Source organism: Diabrotica undecimpunctata, chromosome 2 (genome assembly GCF_040954645.1).
Source record: "Diabrotica undecimpunctata isolate CICGRU chromosome 2, icDiaUnde3, whole genome shotgun sequence".
Lineage (NCBI taxonomy): Eukaryota > Metazoa > Arthropoda > Insecta > Coleoptera > Chrysomelidae > Diabrotica > Diabrotica undecimpunctata.
Window position 1 is genome coordinate 31,704,976 of NC_092804.1, and position 12,706 is coordinate 31,717,681.

The 12,706-nt window shown below is 33.1% G+C and overlaps 1 protein-coding gene across 2 annotated transcripts in view; it reads left to right on the forward strand.

The window, feature by feature from the left end:
* The window catches only part of pb (homeobox proposcipedia), a 200,970-nt gene that overhangs the window by 106,161 nt on the left and 82,103 nt on the right, over positions 1-12,706 (forward strand). Inside the window, exon 1 of one of the 2 annotated variants that reach the window (XM_072522563.1) lies at positions 11,567-11,614. The exons of the other annotated variant lie outside the window; for it this stretch is intronic. Coding sequence (XP_072378664.1) covers positions 11,587-11,614 — 28 coding nt within the window. The 5' untranslated portion in view covers positions 11,567-11,586. Of the gene's footprint in view, positions 1-11,566; positions 11,615-12,706 lie in introns of those variants that run through there. 2 annotated transcript variants of the gene reach the window in all.

Here is a 12,706-nt window from a genome sequence, read left to right on the forward strand (position 1 = left end):
TGTAATATTCTTACATGCGTTACTCCTACTTACGATAAGTTAACAAAAAAGGAACGGCACACAGGCACATCACAACCAGAAGTTTTACGCTTGTATTTCCAGTGTCTTCTTTTTATACCTTTTCGGAGGCTCTTCTAATGCCATATAACCTGCTAGAAGAGTATCCTGTTCTTTTTTTGAACCATTTTCATAAAAAGAGTCAAATAAACGCTTTTGATTTTGCGAAGTTATTTTTGCAAAACATTTTTCTTCACATCACTTACGGACAACAGAAAATACCTTACTCTGTACAGTTTTTCCCGTAAATTTTGACAATTCCTTTTGACACCGCATTATCTAAAATAGCTTACGATTAGCAATTGCTTTAAAATACATGACCTCAATCACATTGTCAGAAATTCACCAAAACAGTAGATTTAGAAGCACAAATCTTTCTCAGCTGTGCCAACACTTCACCTAAAAAACCGTAATATTGTAGAAAAAATGGGTAGACTGGCAGATAACAACATAAAGAGTTCAATTCTGTGTTCTCCAGAAGAAGGGTACATTGGCCCATAGGCCCTTATTCTATCCATCGCCTCAGTTTATATTTAAAAATTTATTAAAGAACGGAATAATAATTTCTAAGAAAAGAATATTACAAATTAATGAACTGATAGATATACAGTGATGAGTGTCTTACCACCCGCCTTTTTAACGTAAGAGATTACACAGTTACCTTGTGAAATAAAAAGAGATGAAACTCGTACAGGTGGGAAATACTCGGTAGAAACCGATAATTTACATTACATTACATTACCACTATCGATAGTCTCACACCTTTAGACGTTAGCTTCGAGCTAAATCACCTCGGTCATAATTATTATGTGTAACGTCGTTTGTGTGACGTATTTCCGTTCTTAATTTGGCATAAAGTAAAAACTGATTGACCACAATAAAGCAAACATGTGAATAAAATAATTTAATTAATAGTGATTATTTAATCTAAAGTTTTAAATTATTAACCAAGAATAATTTCTACTATGATTTGAGGAGTTTTATACACTCTTGTCACAGAATAATTATCAATCCTTCGTGGCTTAATGGTAAGAATTCGACACTGCGACACAGACGTCGCAGACGATTAGAGTTCAAAACCCACATTGTGTTTTTTTTTTAATAATTTGAAATTATGCAGAGATCGTTTTGCTTTGAATCACTAAACATTTATGTCACTCGTTACTAGTATTAGAAGTGTTTAAAGTTAAACATAAATATCTTATTGAAAAAACAGTATCGTTGTACTTCGAAAATAAAGTAAAAATTCTTCAAAATTAAAAGATCGTTTAAAGAATGTTTAAATAAGTAAAAATTCTACAAAAATGAACTGTACAGAGGACAGAGAACTGTAAATCTACCTGTACAGAGGAATTTATATTAACACTGAGATTCACCGGATTATTTTGCATTCACAACTGAAGACTGTAAAACTGGAATTGAATTTGAATTATTTTGTATTTCTATTTTATAACATTGGAATAAGAATAAATTGTAAATAATGAGTTTTTCGAAAACTTGTTACCTAATATGTATCATATTTTCTATTATTTTTTGATTGAGTAAAACAAAAATTTGATCTTTGGTGTGAATTGAACCCCAATATTCTTGTCAATAGATCACGTCTCTAACTATTACACCAATTCGACATACAATAATTGTTTTCGGACAGAACATACTTACCTTTAGTTTAGTCAAATATTTCAGTTGAGTTATTTTTATTTTTATATAAACTCAAAGATTTATAATTTAAAATCGCTACTAATTAATGTTTTTTACTATAATATATCTTAATTTATTCAATCATTTATTCTAACATCAAAAATTATTAAAATAAAATATTTTCGAGGTCATCCGTATAATTAGGACTGAAGTAAAATAGCCACGTCTAAGAATTAGCTGTAACTCGTACTATCTCACAACTTAATCTGTCTTCTATCATTTCCGCTATTTTGCCGGATGGTAAGACACTCATCACTGTATATTCACAAAAAAAAGTATGAAATTTAGAAAAGTGTAAGTATCTAGATAAAATTAAGATGCCAACATGTGGATAAATAATATATAATTTTGGCAACATGGTTAACACTGTACTTATAATATAAAGTTTACTTTTTAAATAAAGAAAGACTATTGACAGTAAGAAAATTTTTTTATATATAAATGACTTGCATCATTAGACCTAATGTTGAGTTCCGGAATATTTAAAATATCACCAAGCTGTAGTCTAAAATTTAAACAAAGCCTTTTTAAATAGTCAGCATATTCATGAAATTAATTTCCAAGAATTCCTGTAAAACGTCCCCTACAAAAAATTTCACCGTTCTAAAAAAGTAATAGAAGCTGTTATTACATCCATGTTAATTTTAATGTGTCTCTGAAGACCAGTTGATAATTCCAAGACAGTGCCATGCGGAAGATGGCTTTTTTTGGTTGATATACCATCGCTTTTTATTAACTTCCTGACATTTCCGTCTTTTAAATTTTTGCAGTTAATTACCCATCACTTTGGACTTCATGCATATTCCCGCTTGTTTTACGCGCGCCTTTGCAGATGGAAGAGAAAGGGTTCGAAAAAAATATTATTCACGTATTTTAAAAAGGACAGCAAGTCTTCTTGAAAAAAGTATAATCTTATACGAGTAATATTAAAGTATTGATTTCTCTGAAAATGACTTGCAGTTACTTAAAGACAATCAGTATAAAATTTTTAATTTTTTACCAATATTATTGACTCCGCCTAAAATGTACCTCTTTTTATTATTTTTTTATTTACATTTACGTACTCGGCAACTATGGTCACTAGAACTGTAGCGATTACAAACAAAATCACAAGAGTTCTAATAGTATTAATAAGTTATGACATATAAAAATATTTTAGATTTTATGATACAATATTTTTCTAAAAAACTGAGGAACTCTGTCTATCTGGTTGGGATCGCTGAGAATGTCGCCTAGCTGCGCTTTGAGATTTAGTTGACTTTACTGTATTAATAACATTTGGTTGGAATATGTTTCACTGTTAGATGGCACTGGCATGTGTGATAAATAAGCCGGACATTTGATGTCATCAGGAAGGTGTGTGTTAGTTTGGTGTGGCATATAGTTCCGTAGAGCCAGTGTAGAATGGCTTATACAATGAGGACTGGATTGCACTTAGGAATGTATTTAAGGAGCTCTAGTGGGTTTTTTATAATCTACTGGTGAATTTGTGTGCTTCTATTTTTAAATCTTTGTAAATTTTTTTGTAAGTTGTTGATGTGGTATCTGTTAAAGCCGTTTTAGCATGCTGATCTGCGAGTTCGTTAAGATAATCTTAGTGTTTAATGTAACAATGGTGGTGGTAAGAGCGATGGATATTTTGGATAAGGGGACGATTGGTAAATATTTCCTGAATGCATAAAGTGAAAGCTAAAGAGTCTGTACAGATGACAACAATTTTGTTCGGGAAGTTAATATGCTTAACAGCCTGTAGGATACTATATAATTCTCCAGTATGTACTCTGCACAAAAAAAGAATAAAATAAGTACAAAGGAGATTGTTTTAGAGGTGACTGAACAGCCTACCCCCAAATCACTTTTGAAAACATCGGTGTATAGTACTTGATCAAAGGGATTATATAATTTTTGTTACAATCAATTGTTGTTTACAATATTTAGTTTATAGTTTAAATTTTTAACTAAGATCGTTAACAAACGTAATTATGTTAAACTAAATTATCAAATATTTAAATATATATCTATATTAAATATAGATTTGTCTGCATAAGATATGGTATTGCTTATATTAACCGGTAGACTAATGTTGAGATGGATTCAATCTAGGTATAGATTTATAATTTAAACCTCCGATAGATTCATTCTTACTCAAATAGAATAAAGTCTCACAGATTCCGATTCCAAATACTTTTTGGTAAACATGGAATTGTAAAATAATGATTTCGAGATGTCGTTTAAATGTCTTCTAAATCTCTTATATTTTGACCTTTCCCAACTAATATTTCTGTTAAAAGAAAATAGATCTTTATTGTTGTATATGATTGTAATTCCCGATACTTCAGATATATATTTTGCTATTTCATGCACTATTTATTTGAGTATGTTATTTGTATACTGCTTAAGGGACACTATTACAATGGTCTTACAAAAATTATTTTTTTTTTCCTTACATGACGCATTAACCACGCAGGGTTATTATTGTGTATGGATTGTGATACAGAATTAGAACTTAACAATGAAATATTAACCATAGCAAAAGATAACTAGAAATAGCCCCAAATATATACAAAGTAAAGATTATAGGAGACCAATCCGGAGACGAGTGAAGCTTACTTGTTCTCTTCTATTGTTTAATTTTTAAATTTTATGATGGTTGACACTCGTGTCAACTTCGTACAGCTTGGTTAAGGGTTCTTCTATGTATCCTATTGTTGTGAATTTATTAAAAGGTTCAATATTTATAACACTTACGAATTTAATTTATTTTTTATTTATATTAACTTATCTGACAATAATTTATATATATCCGAACGTAACAATTAAATCGCGAGCGCGTCTTCAGATATTAACTGTCCCTTCCATGAAAGCTCCGTTATTATATATCAAAACACAGCCGGTCGAGAATTCAGCCTGATTATACTAGAAGGTCAATCCGGGTCATCGCTTCGACCGTTTTCTGGAAGGTCCGTTCAGGTAAATAGAAGCCTCTCGTAAAATCTAAAACATAAACATGTGAATAAAAACATGTTTACAGGTTTAAAATATGACTCATATTTTTACGTAACATTGCCCCCCTCTCAAAAGATGGTTCCTCCTGGAACCTTGTCGGGACTAGAACTGGAACGGTATGCTGGTATCGGCAACTGGACCCTCTTTTACTTCCAGTTGTATAAAAATGACAAGGGACGGTTTTCTCTCCGCACCAGTAACTATGCGGATTGCAACAGACTAACACCTGGACTTCGGTGTCTTTAAAGATCTCCTCCACCATATTTCGGATAACCCTCCAATCTAATTGGCGGCACTCCAACTTTGGCATGGCTAACTTTTGCACGTCGGACTCTAGTACGTGCCCTCTCAATTGAAGTAAGGCTTCCCATACATCTCGGTAGGTAGGTTGGTCACGGGCAGTGTCTTTTGTTACCAGATAGAAAAGGTAACGTGATGCATCTTGGAGTTTCAAGGTTTTACCGGGAGCTGGCACCTGGCATTGAAGTTCTGCAACTCGAACAAACTTCCTTCGAAAGACGGATGCCAACCCTGGTGCGTCTTTGATACTGGCCGGGATGGTAAGGGCCAGCGAGTAGTCATCGGGGAGCGCGAGTAGATCTTGCTTTTCTTCAGTGGTAACACCATGTCTCGCTTTACCGGTACCTCCATAGGCACCCATGAATTCCTCAAACGTGAGGTCAGACACATCTTGGACTTGGTTTACTTCCACTTCTTCATCTACGTCGTGGTCACCTTCGAAAGACGCCAACCGTTTATGGTGTACTATCATCGGCTTTCCCCTCGGAATCTTGCTTATTCGGTAGATGACATCGTTGATCTTCTCCATAATTAAGTATGCGCCTTTCCAAAACTGCTGCAATTTGGGAGAACAACCTTTTCGCTTCTTGGGATTATACAGCCAGACTTTGTCGTTCTTCTTAAAGCAACCCTTTTCGGCTTGTGTATCGTACCGTTTTTTCATTCGGTCGCTAGCGATCTGAAGGTGGGAACGGACCAACTCATGTACATCGTCCATTCTTCTTCGTAATTCGATCACATAATCTTCACCTGCTACATCTTCTCCAGGTCAACACCCAAACTCTAGATCACAAGGTAGTCGCATTTCGCGTCCGAATAGGACTCTGGCTGGTGTCTGGCCTGTTGATTCGTTAACAGCAGATCTGAAGGCCATTGTAAAGAACGGAAGGTATTGGTCCCAGTCTCGCTGATGATCGGACATCATCTTTGTCAAATACTTGCCAACTGTCCTATTCATTCGTTCTACCATACCATCCGATTGCGGATGATACGCGGTAGTTCTTGTTTTCTTCATGCCTAGTCTATCACATATTCCTTGGAATAGATCGCTTTCGAAGTTTCTGCCTTGGTCAGTATGGATCTCCAAAGGCACTCCAAATCTGCTGATATATTCCTGGATCAACTTATCTGCAACGGTGGCGGCCTTCTGGTCGGGAAGTGCGTAAATCTCGACCCACTTAGTAAAGTAATCCATTACTACCAACATGTACTTGCCTCCATTTTCACTTTCTGGAAATGGTCCAGCGATATCCAAAGCTATTCTTTCAAACGGGCTTCCAACATTATATTGTCTCATAGGAGCTTTCCTTTTTCGGTAAGGCCCGTTACTCGTAGCACAAATAGTACATTTCTTACACCAGTCTTTTACGTCGTCGGAACTGTTCATCCAATAAAACTTCGTCGAAGACGAAGTACTTCGGCTATTCTGCTCTTTGGATAGAGCAGAATTGCAAACTGTCTTCTCTTCTCTGAACCGTCATCATTTTCCAGGACTCGTTTGAGCAAGCCATCTTCCATGATAAATGAGTCCCACTGGGCCCAATACGTCTTAACTACTGAGCATAGGTTTGATATTTCTTGCCTAAAACAGTATTGCTACCTGGGAACTATTATAAACGAACAGTGGAGCAATGTACAGGAAATAAAGTGTTGCATAGGAAAGGCAAGAACGGTCTTTAACAAAATGAGCGCCATCTTCAAAAGTCACAACATATCCCTAGATACAAAAATGAGACATTTGAGATGCTATGTTTTCTCTTTGTTGTTGTACGGGGCGGAGGCATGGACGCTTACAGACACCACTATTAAAAAACTTGAAGCATTTAAGATGTGGCTTTATAGAAGAATGCTAAGACTATCATGGACAGCAAGGATCACGAACAAGGAAGTTCTAGAAAAAATGAAGAAGGAATCAGAGATTGTGTTTACGATCAAACGCATAAAATTGCAATATCTGGGACACGTTATGAGAAATCAGCACCGTTACTCCCTGCTGCAGTCTATATTGCAAGGTAAAGTCAAAGGTAAGCGGGGACCCGGTAGAAGGAGAGTATCATGGCTGTGGAATTTAAGAACAAGGTTTAAGAAAACCTCAACGGAGCTGTTTCGAGCCGCAGCAAGTAAGGTCATGATTGCCAATATGATTTCCAATATCCAAAACGGATAGGAACCAGAAGAAGAAGAAGAAGAAGTATTAATCTTTTCTTTAAAGAAGGCTTTCGGGGCGGTGCGGTGTGTAGACATTTTATATTCTCTTTTGCGTTTGGGTTAGTAGGTGCATTTTTTGCTATTTTGTCTACAACCTCGTTACCGTTGTAGTAACGTAAGTATGTGATGTTATTCAGATATAATTAGCTTCAATATTCATATTTGCTGCATGTTTTAGTTTCTTTTAAAGAAAAAAAGTAGTGGAAGATCAGAGTGGAGTTGTTTTAATGCCATTATTGAGTTACAAGAATCTGTAATAATGATGTTTCTCTTTTTATTTTTGTTAACTATCAGAACTAGTGTATATGAACGTAATTTGTACGCTTCTGTGTAATCTGATGAGTAGATTGCTGCCTCAGTTTCGTCTTCGTATTCGGAAGCGTCGGTGTAAACTTTGAAATAAAAACTATATCTATTTAACATTTTAATAAATTCTTGATTAATTTGATTTGATGGCGTTTCTGATTTGTTTAGGCTCAATAAGCTGGTATTAGTAAAGGGAAGGCGAATTGTCCAAAGAGAAGGAGTTTGAATTGAGGAGATATCGTAGGTGTGTGGAAAATGGATACCTATTTTTAACAAGTAGTTTTAAGGTTTATATGCGGTAATAGAAAGGGCGATTAGTACGATTAAAAATTTGGAAACAACTTTTAAAGCGGTCAAAAAATACGTTGTGTATAACTGCATTATCTTGATTAGATGATACTGCAGCGGCATAAAAAAGACTTAAATATTGTCTTTTAAACGCGAGTGGTATCTATTTAGTCTCTCAATATAGGGTTTGTAATGGACTTGAGTGGTGTGCTCCTAAGGAGATTCGAATACTTAAATTTTGAATCACGTCTATTGTTTAAGTATTTTTTTTTGAGGAGTTATAAACAAGTTTGAGCTTTTAAGCATTGAGCATTTAAGTTTGAAACGTTCTAGGATCTTGTAGATATGTGGTAACGTAGAAGAGTCGGCAGCCCGTTTTTGTTTGCAAGTGATCGTAACAAATTCATTACAGGCTGACATGTATTTTTTAAATATTCATTTTACATTTTGTGACTTTTCGTAAAACACACTGCTTTGGTTTGACAGGATTACAAGGGTACAAGAATATACACCAAGTTAATGTCTTTGTATCGCAGCAGTAATTGAACTGTTACAATAAAATAATCATTGTAAATTCGATATTTCTTGTAACCGAATAATTGTTGATTCAAATAAATACTGCGAAATCGGGACTTTCTTTAATTTTTAATGTATCTGTAGAAATGTTTGCCAATTTTCCCGTAATTTGCTTAGTATGGATTTATATATTAAATTAATTAAAATTGGTAAGAATAAGAAGGTAATGTAATGCTTATTTTGTCTATAAGAACTTCAATATCTTGATCACAAAAAAGAAATTTTGGTAGCTGTAAATTATATGACAAATTTGTAAAATATATGAAATGTATGACAGATTAGTTTACCTTCTTACACATGTTCAGTTCTGTAAATTACCTGTTAACAGAATAGAAGATTGCCCATTGCTTCCAAGCTAAAAGCCAAGTCTTAGTTTTCAACCAAACAATGCACCAATTTTTCATTGCGTTTTATTAACTAGACAAGATGAGCTTTAGTGCATTTATGTTTTTTCTCCAGTATCCAGGCGTTAAGTTTATATGTTGAGGAATACAAATCATCTTCTTGTTGAGGCTCCTTCTTCTTCTTCTTCTTCGTCTAGCCATTCACGTCCACATCTGAACATAAGCCTCTTCAAGTCTTCCTTTCCATTGTTTTTTATTGTACGCTACTTGTAGCCAATTTTTCCCGGCAGTCCTTTTCAGATCATCTGTCCATCTCATAGGAGGTCTGCCTCTGGGTCTTTTGTGTTGGTATGGTCTCCAGGTTAAAATTGATCTGTGCCATTTGTTTAGATCGCTCCTAGCTACATGTCCAGCGTATTCCCATTTCAACTTTAATGATTTTTGCACCACATCGGTGACTTTGGTTTTCTGTCTTATCCATGTGTTTGTTTTCTTGTCCTTAAGTGATATACCTAGCATTGCTCTTTCCATCGCGTGTTGAGTGACTCTAAGTATATTCATATTCTTTTTTGTGATTGTCCATGTTTGTGCCGCATAAGTTAATATCGGAATAATGCATCCATCAAAAACTTTAGATCTAAGATGTAATTGAATTTGTTGATTTCTGAGTATATAGTTCAGTTTACCGAATGCTGCCCAAGCTAACTTTCTTCTTCTTTTTATTTCTTCAGTTTGAATTTCCCTATTTAGTATTATTTTTTGTCATAAGTATATATATTCTTCAACTTTTTCTATAACTTTATCGTTTATTATTGTCACGGTGTCTTCGAAGTGCATGACTTTTGTTTTGTTTAAATTCATTTTCAGTCCTATTTTAGAAGATTCGGTATGTAGTTCTAAAAGCATGGTTTGCATTTCTTGTAGGTCAGTAGCTATCAGGATTATGTCATCTGCAAATCGTAGATTACTGAGGTAGCGGCCATTGATATTTATTCCCTTATATTTCCAATTTAGGTTTTTAAAAACGTTCTCCAAAACTAAGGTGAACAGTTTGGGTGATAAAGTATCTCCCTGTTTGACTCCCCTGTTTAATGGTACAGGGTTCGTGTGTTCATTTTCATTTAGGTAGTATGTAGCTGTAGCTTGGTTCATAGTTTCTTTTATTAAGATAATATATCTGCTGTCTATTCTACAATTTTGCATTACGTTTATTACGGCCGTGTGTTCTATGGTATCGAAAGCTTTTTCATAGTCTACAAATGCTAGGAAAACTGGAAACTTGTATTCGTTACATTTTTCTATTAATATTTTTATGGTTAACAGGTGATCGGAAGTTGAATAGCCTTTTGTAAAACCTGCCTGTTCATATGGTTGGTATTCGTCTAATTTCCTTGTTAGTCGAGTAGTTATGACTTTGGTGAGTATTTTAAACAGGTGTGACAGTAGGCTGATGGGTCTGTAGTTTTCCAATTTTCGACTATCACCTTTCTTGTGTAATAAGATTACTTTAGAGTTGTTTCAGCTCTTAGGGACTTTGCCCTGATGTAAACAACTGTCCTCAAGCTTAGTTACAATTGCAATTAGTTCCTTACCTCCTTCTAATATCATATCTGTGGTAATATTATCTTCTCCTGCAGCTTTATTTCTCTTCATATTTTCCAATGCTGTAGTTATTTCTGAAATTGTTACTTTTGGCATTATTTCTGATCCAACATTTTTTATTAATTTTCGTGCTGGTCTCATCTCATCATCTTGTTGATGTGTTCTGTAAAGTTCTGTGTATAATTCTTCTATTCGTGTGAGTACGTTTTCTCTAGTTGTGATTTCATTTTCGTCTTTTCCCATTAATGATATCATCTGACGTCGTCCTAGTGTCGGTCTGAGGCATTTCATACTCTTATTTTTTTCAATAGTTGTTGTTATTAATTTTCCGTTTTCTTTTCTTTTTTGTTGTCTGATTCCTTTTCTAATCTGCCTATTAAGTTCTCTATATTCGTTGGTTCCCCTTTTGTTAGATTTATTTAAGATCTTCCTTCTTTTTATTTGTTGTAATATTTCTTTGTCTAATTCATGTATGTTGTTTTTGGTTTTTTCAGTTGCAGAAGGCTTTTATTCACGGTAATAAGGTTATTCAAATCATCAATATCATTGGAGTTTATCTGCTGCATGCTAACTTGACTTAATGAATGCGCTATCTTTTTATTAAATTCACTATTTTTGAGTTCCTCAGATGTCCATTTGTATCTTTTTTCATGTATTCTTTTTTCTTAATTATTAGTTTTGTTCTTACAAAATAATATTTATAAGTGAAGTAAAATAAGTAGAATATTCTATAAGAGACATCATAAAAACGACTCTATTCAAATTCGCATTTGTTGTTGACGTAATATTTCTGCTTTAGTTAATATACTAGTTTGATATCTATATACTTCTGGTTATTATCTAGGTATTGATATTTTATATAAAAAAACTGAAATGTATGTTTTAGATAAATAAGTCAAAGGAAAGTTGGTGTTATGTATTTTAAAGTGCAGTTGCAATTCTGAAAATTAAAATAAATTGCCAAAAGAAAAACTGCGTATAGATTTACTGGAAGAGCATATTTATTTGTACATTGCCTCAACATTGTATATTATCCGAAATTATTTTACCCTAAAGAGCTACTTACAATTCATACGATTTTGTTGATTTATTTATAAGACAAAATTATATCTTAAAAAGATTCAAATTTTTAAAATTATTGACCATTTTATTTTCTTTCGTTACAGGCTCAAGGAAAAGTAACAAAAAACTATCCTCAATGCTCTTTGGCAATGAAGACAATGACGGTGAGCCCCAATTATAATTACTAAACTAAATTAAGACAAAAATTTTCAGAATTGCAAACGCTGTTAAAAATAAGTAAAAATATTTAAAAGTTCACTTTAATAAAATACGATTTAAAAATTTTAATAACTGTTTTATTTTAAGTAAAAATCCCAATCAACTATACAAAAAACATCAATTTATATAACTTCATCTTATTTGTATTATTATTATTAATATGAATCAAGAAATTGTTGAAAATATTTTATAGAAACGACAGGAATTTTTCTATAAACAGTATTTTAACTGTTACCCATATTTCTTAATCCATCAAAACCTTTAGTAACTTTTTCCAATTGACTAATGCAACCCTTTTAGTTTGCGATTTTCATGCTTTCTAAATTTTGACAACAATTATTGACAATATTATTTCTACTGGCGGTACCTTAGGATTATTATTATTTTGTATAAAGTAATGATATATAGAATATAAAATACATTGAAATATTTTAAACTTAGCTAAGCTTTATACAGTGTGGAAACCACTTATGGAATAAATTTGTTTGTGTCCTTATTATAGAAAATAATAAAAAACTCTGGGACACGTTAACTTTTAAATTTAAATGTGCGCTTTTTAAACATAAATTTAAATGTACAGGGTGATCCACGCAAGTCTGGCATAGTCCATAATCCTTATTTTTAATAAAACACCCTGTATATTTTTATGTTTTTAAAACATTCTTAACAACCTGATTTTTTTAACGAACTATATCATGTAGGGTCTATAATGAATAATACAAGGTGAAATTTTGAAATTAATAATTTATGACGTGTTATGGTATTATTTTAAATTAGCTAAATACAGACAATACATTTCTACTCTAAGTGTCAGTATATTGGGGAAAATTTCTGTTTAGTAACCGTTTTAACATTTTTTGTCATGAATAGGTAAAAACTGTCTAGATAGTCTGCTAATTAAACTAAATCGGTAAATAATGCGGATTGTTATCAATCAGTTGTTGGTGTCTTGACATTTTACATTAAAATAATAAATTCCTAATTAAAAGCTAATTTCTTGCAGAAAGAAAAATGAAATATTTAACTGAGACCCACCG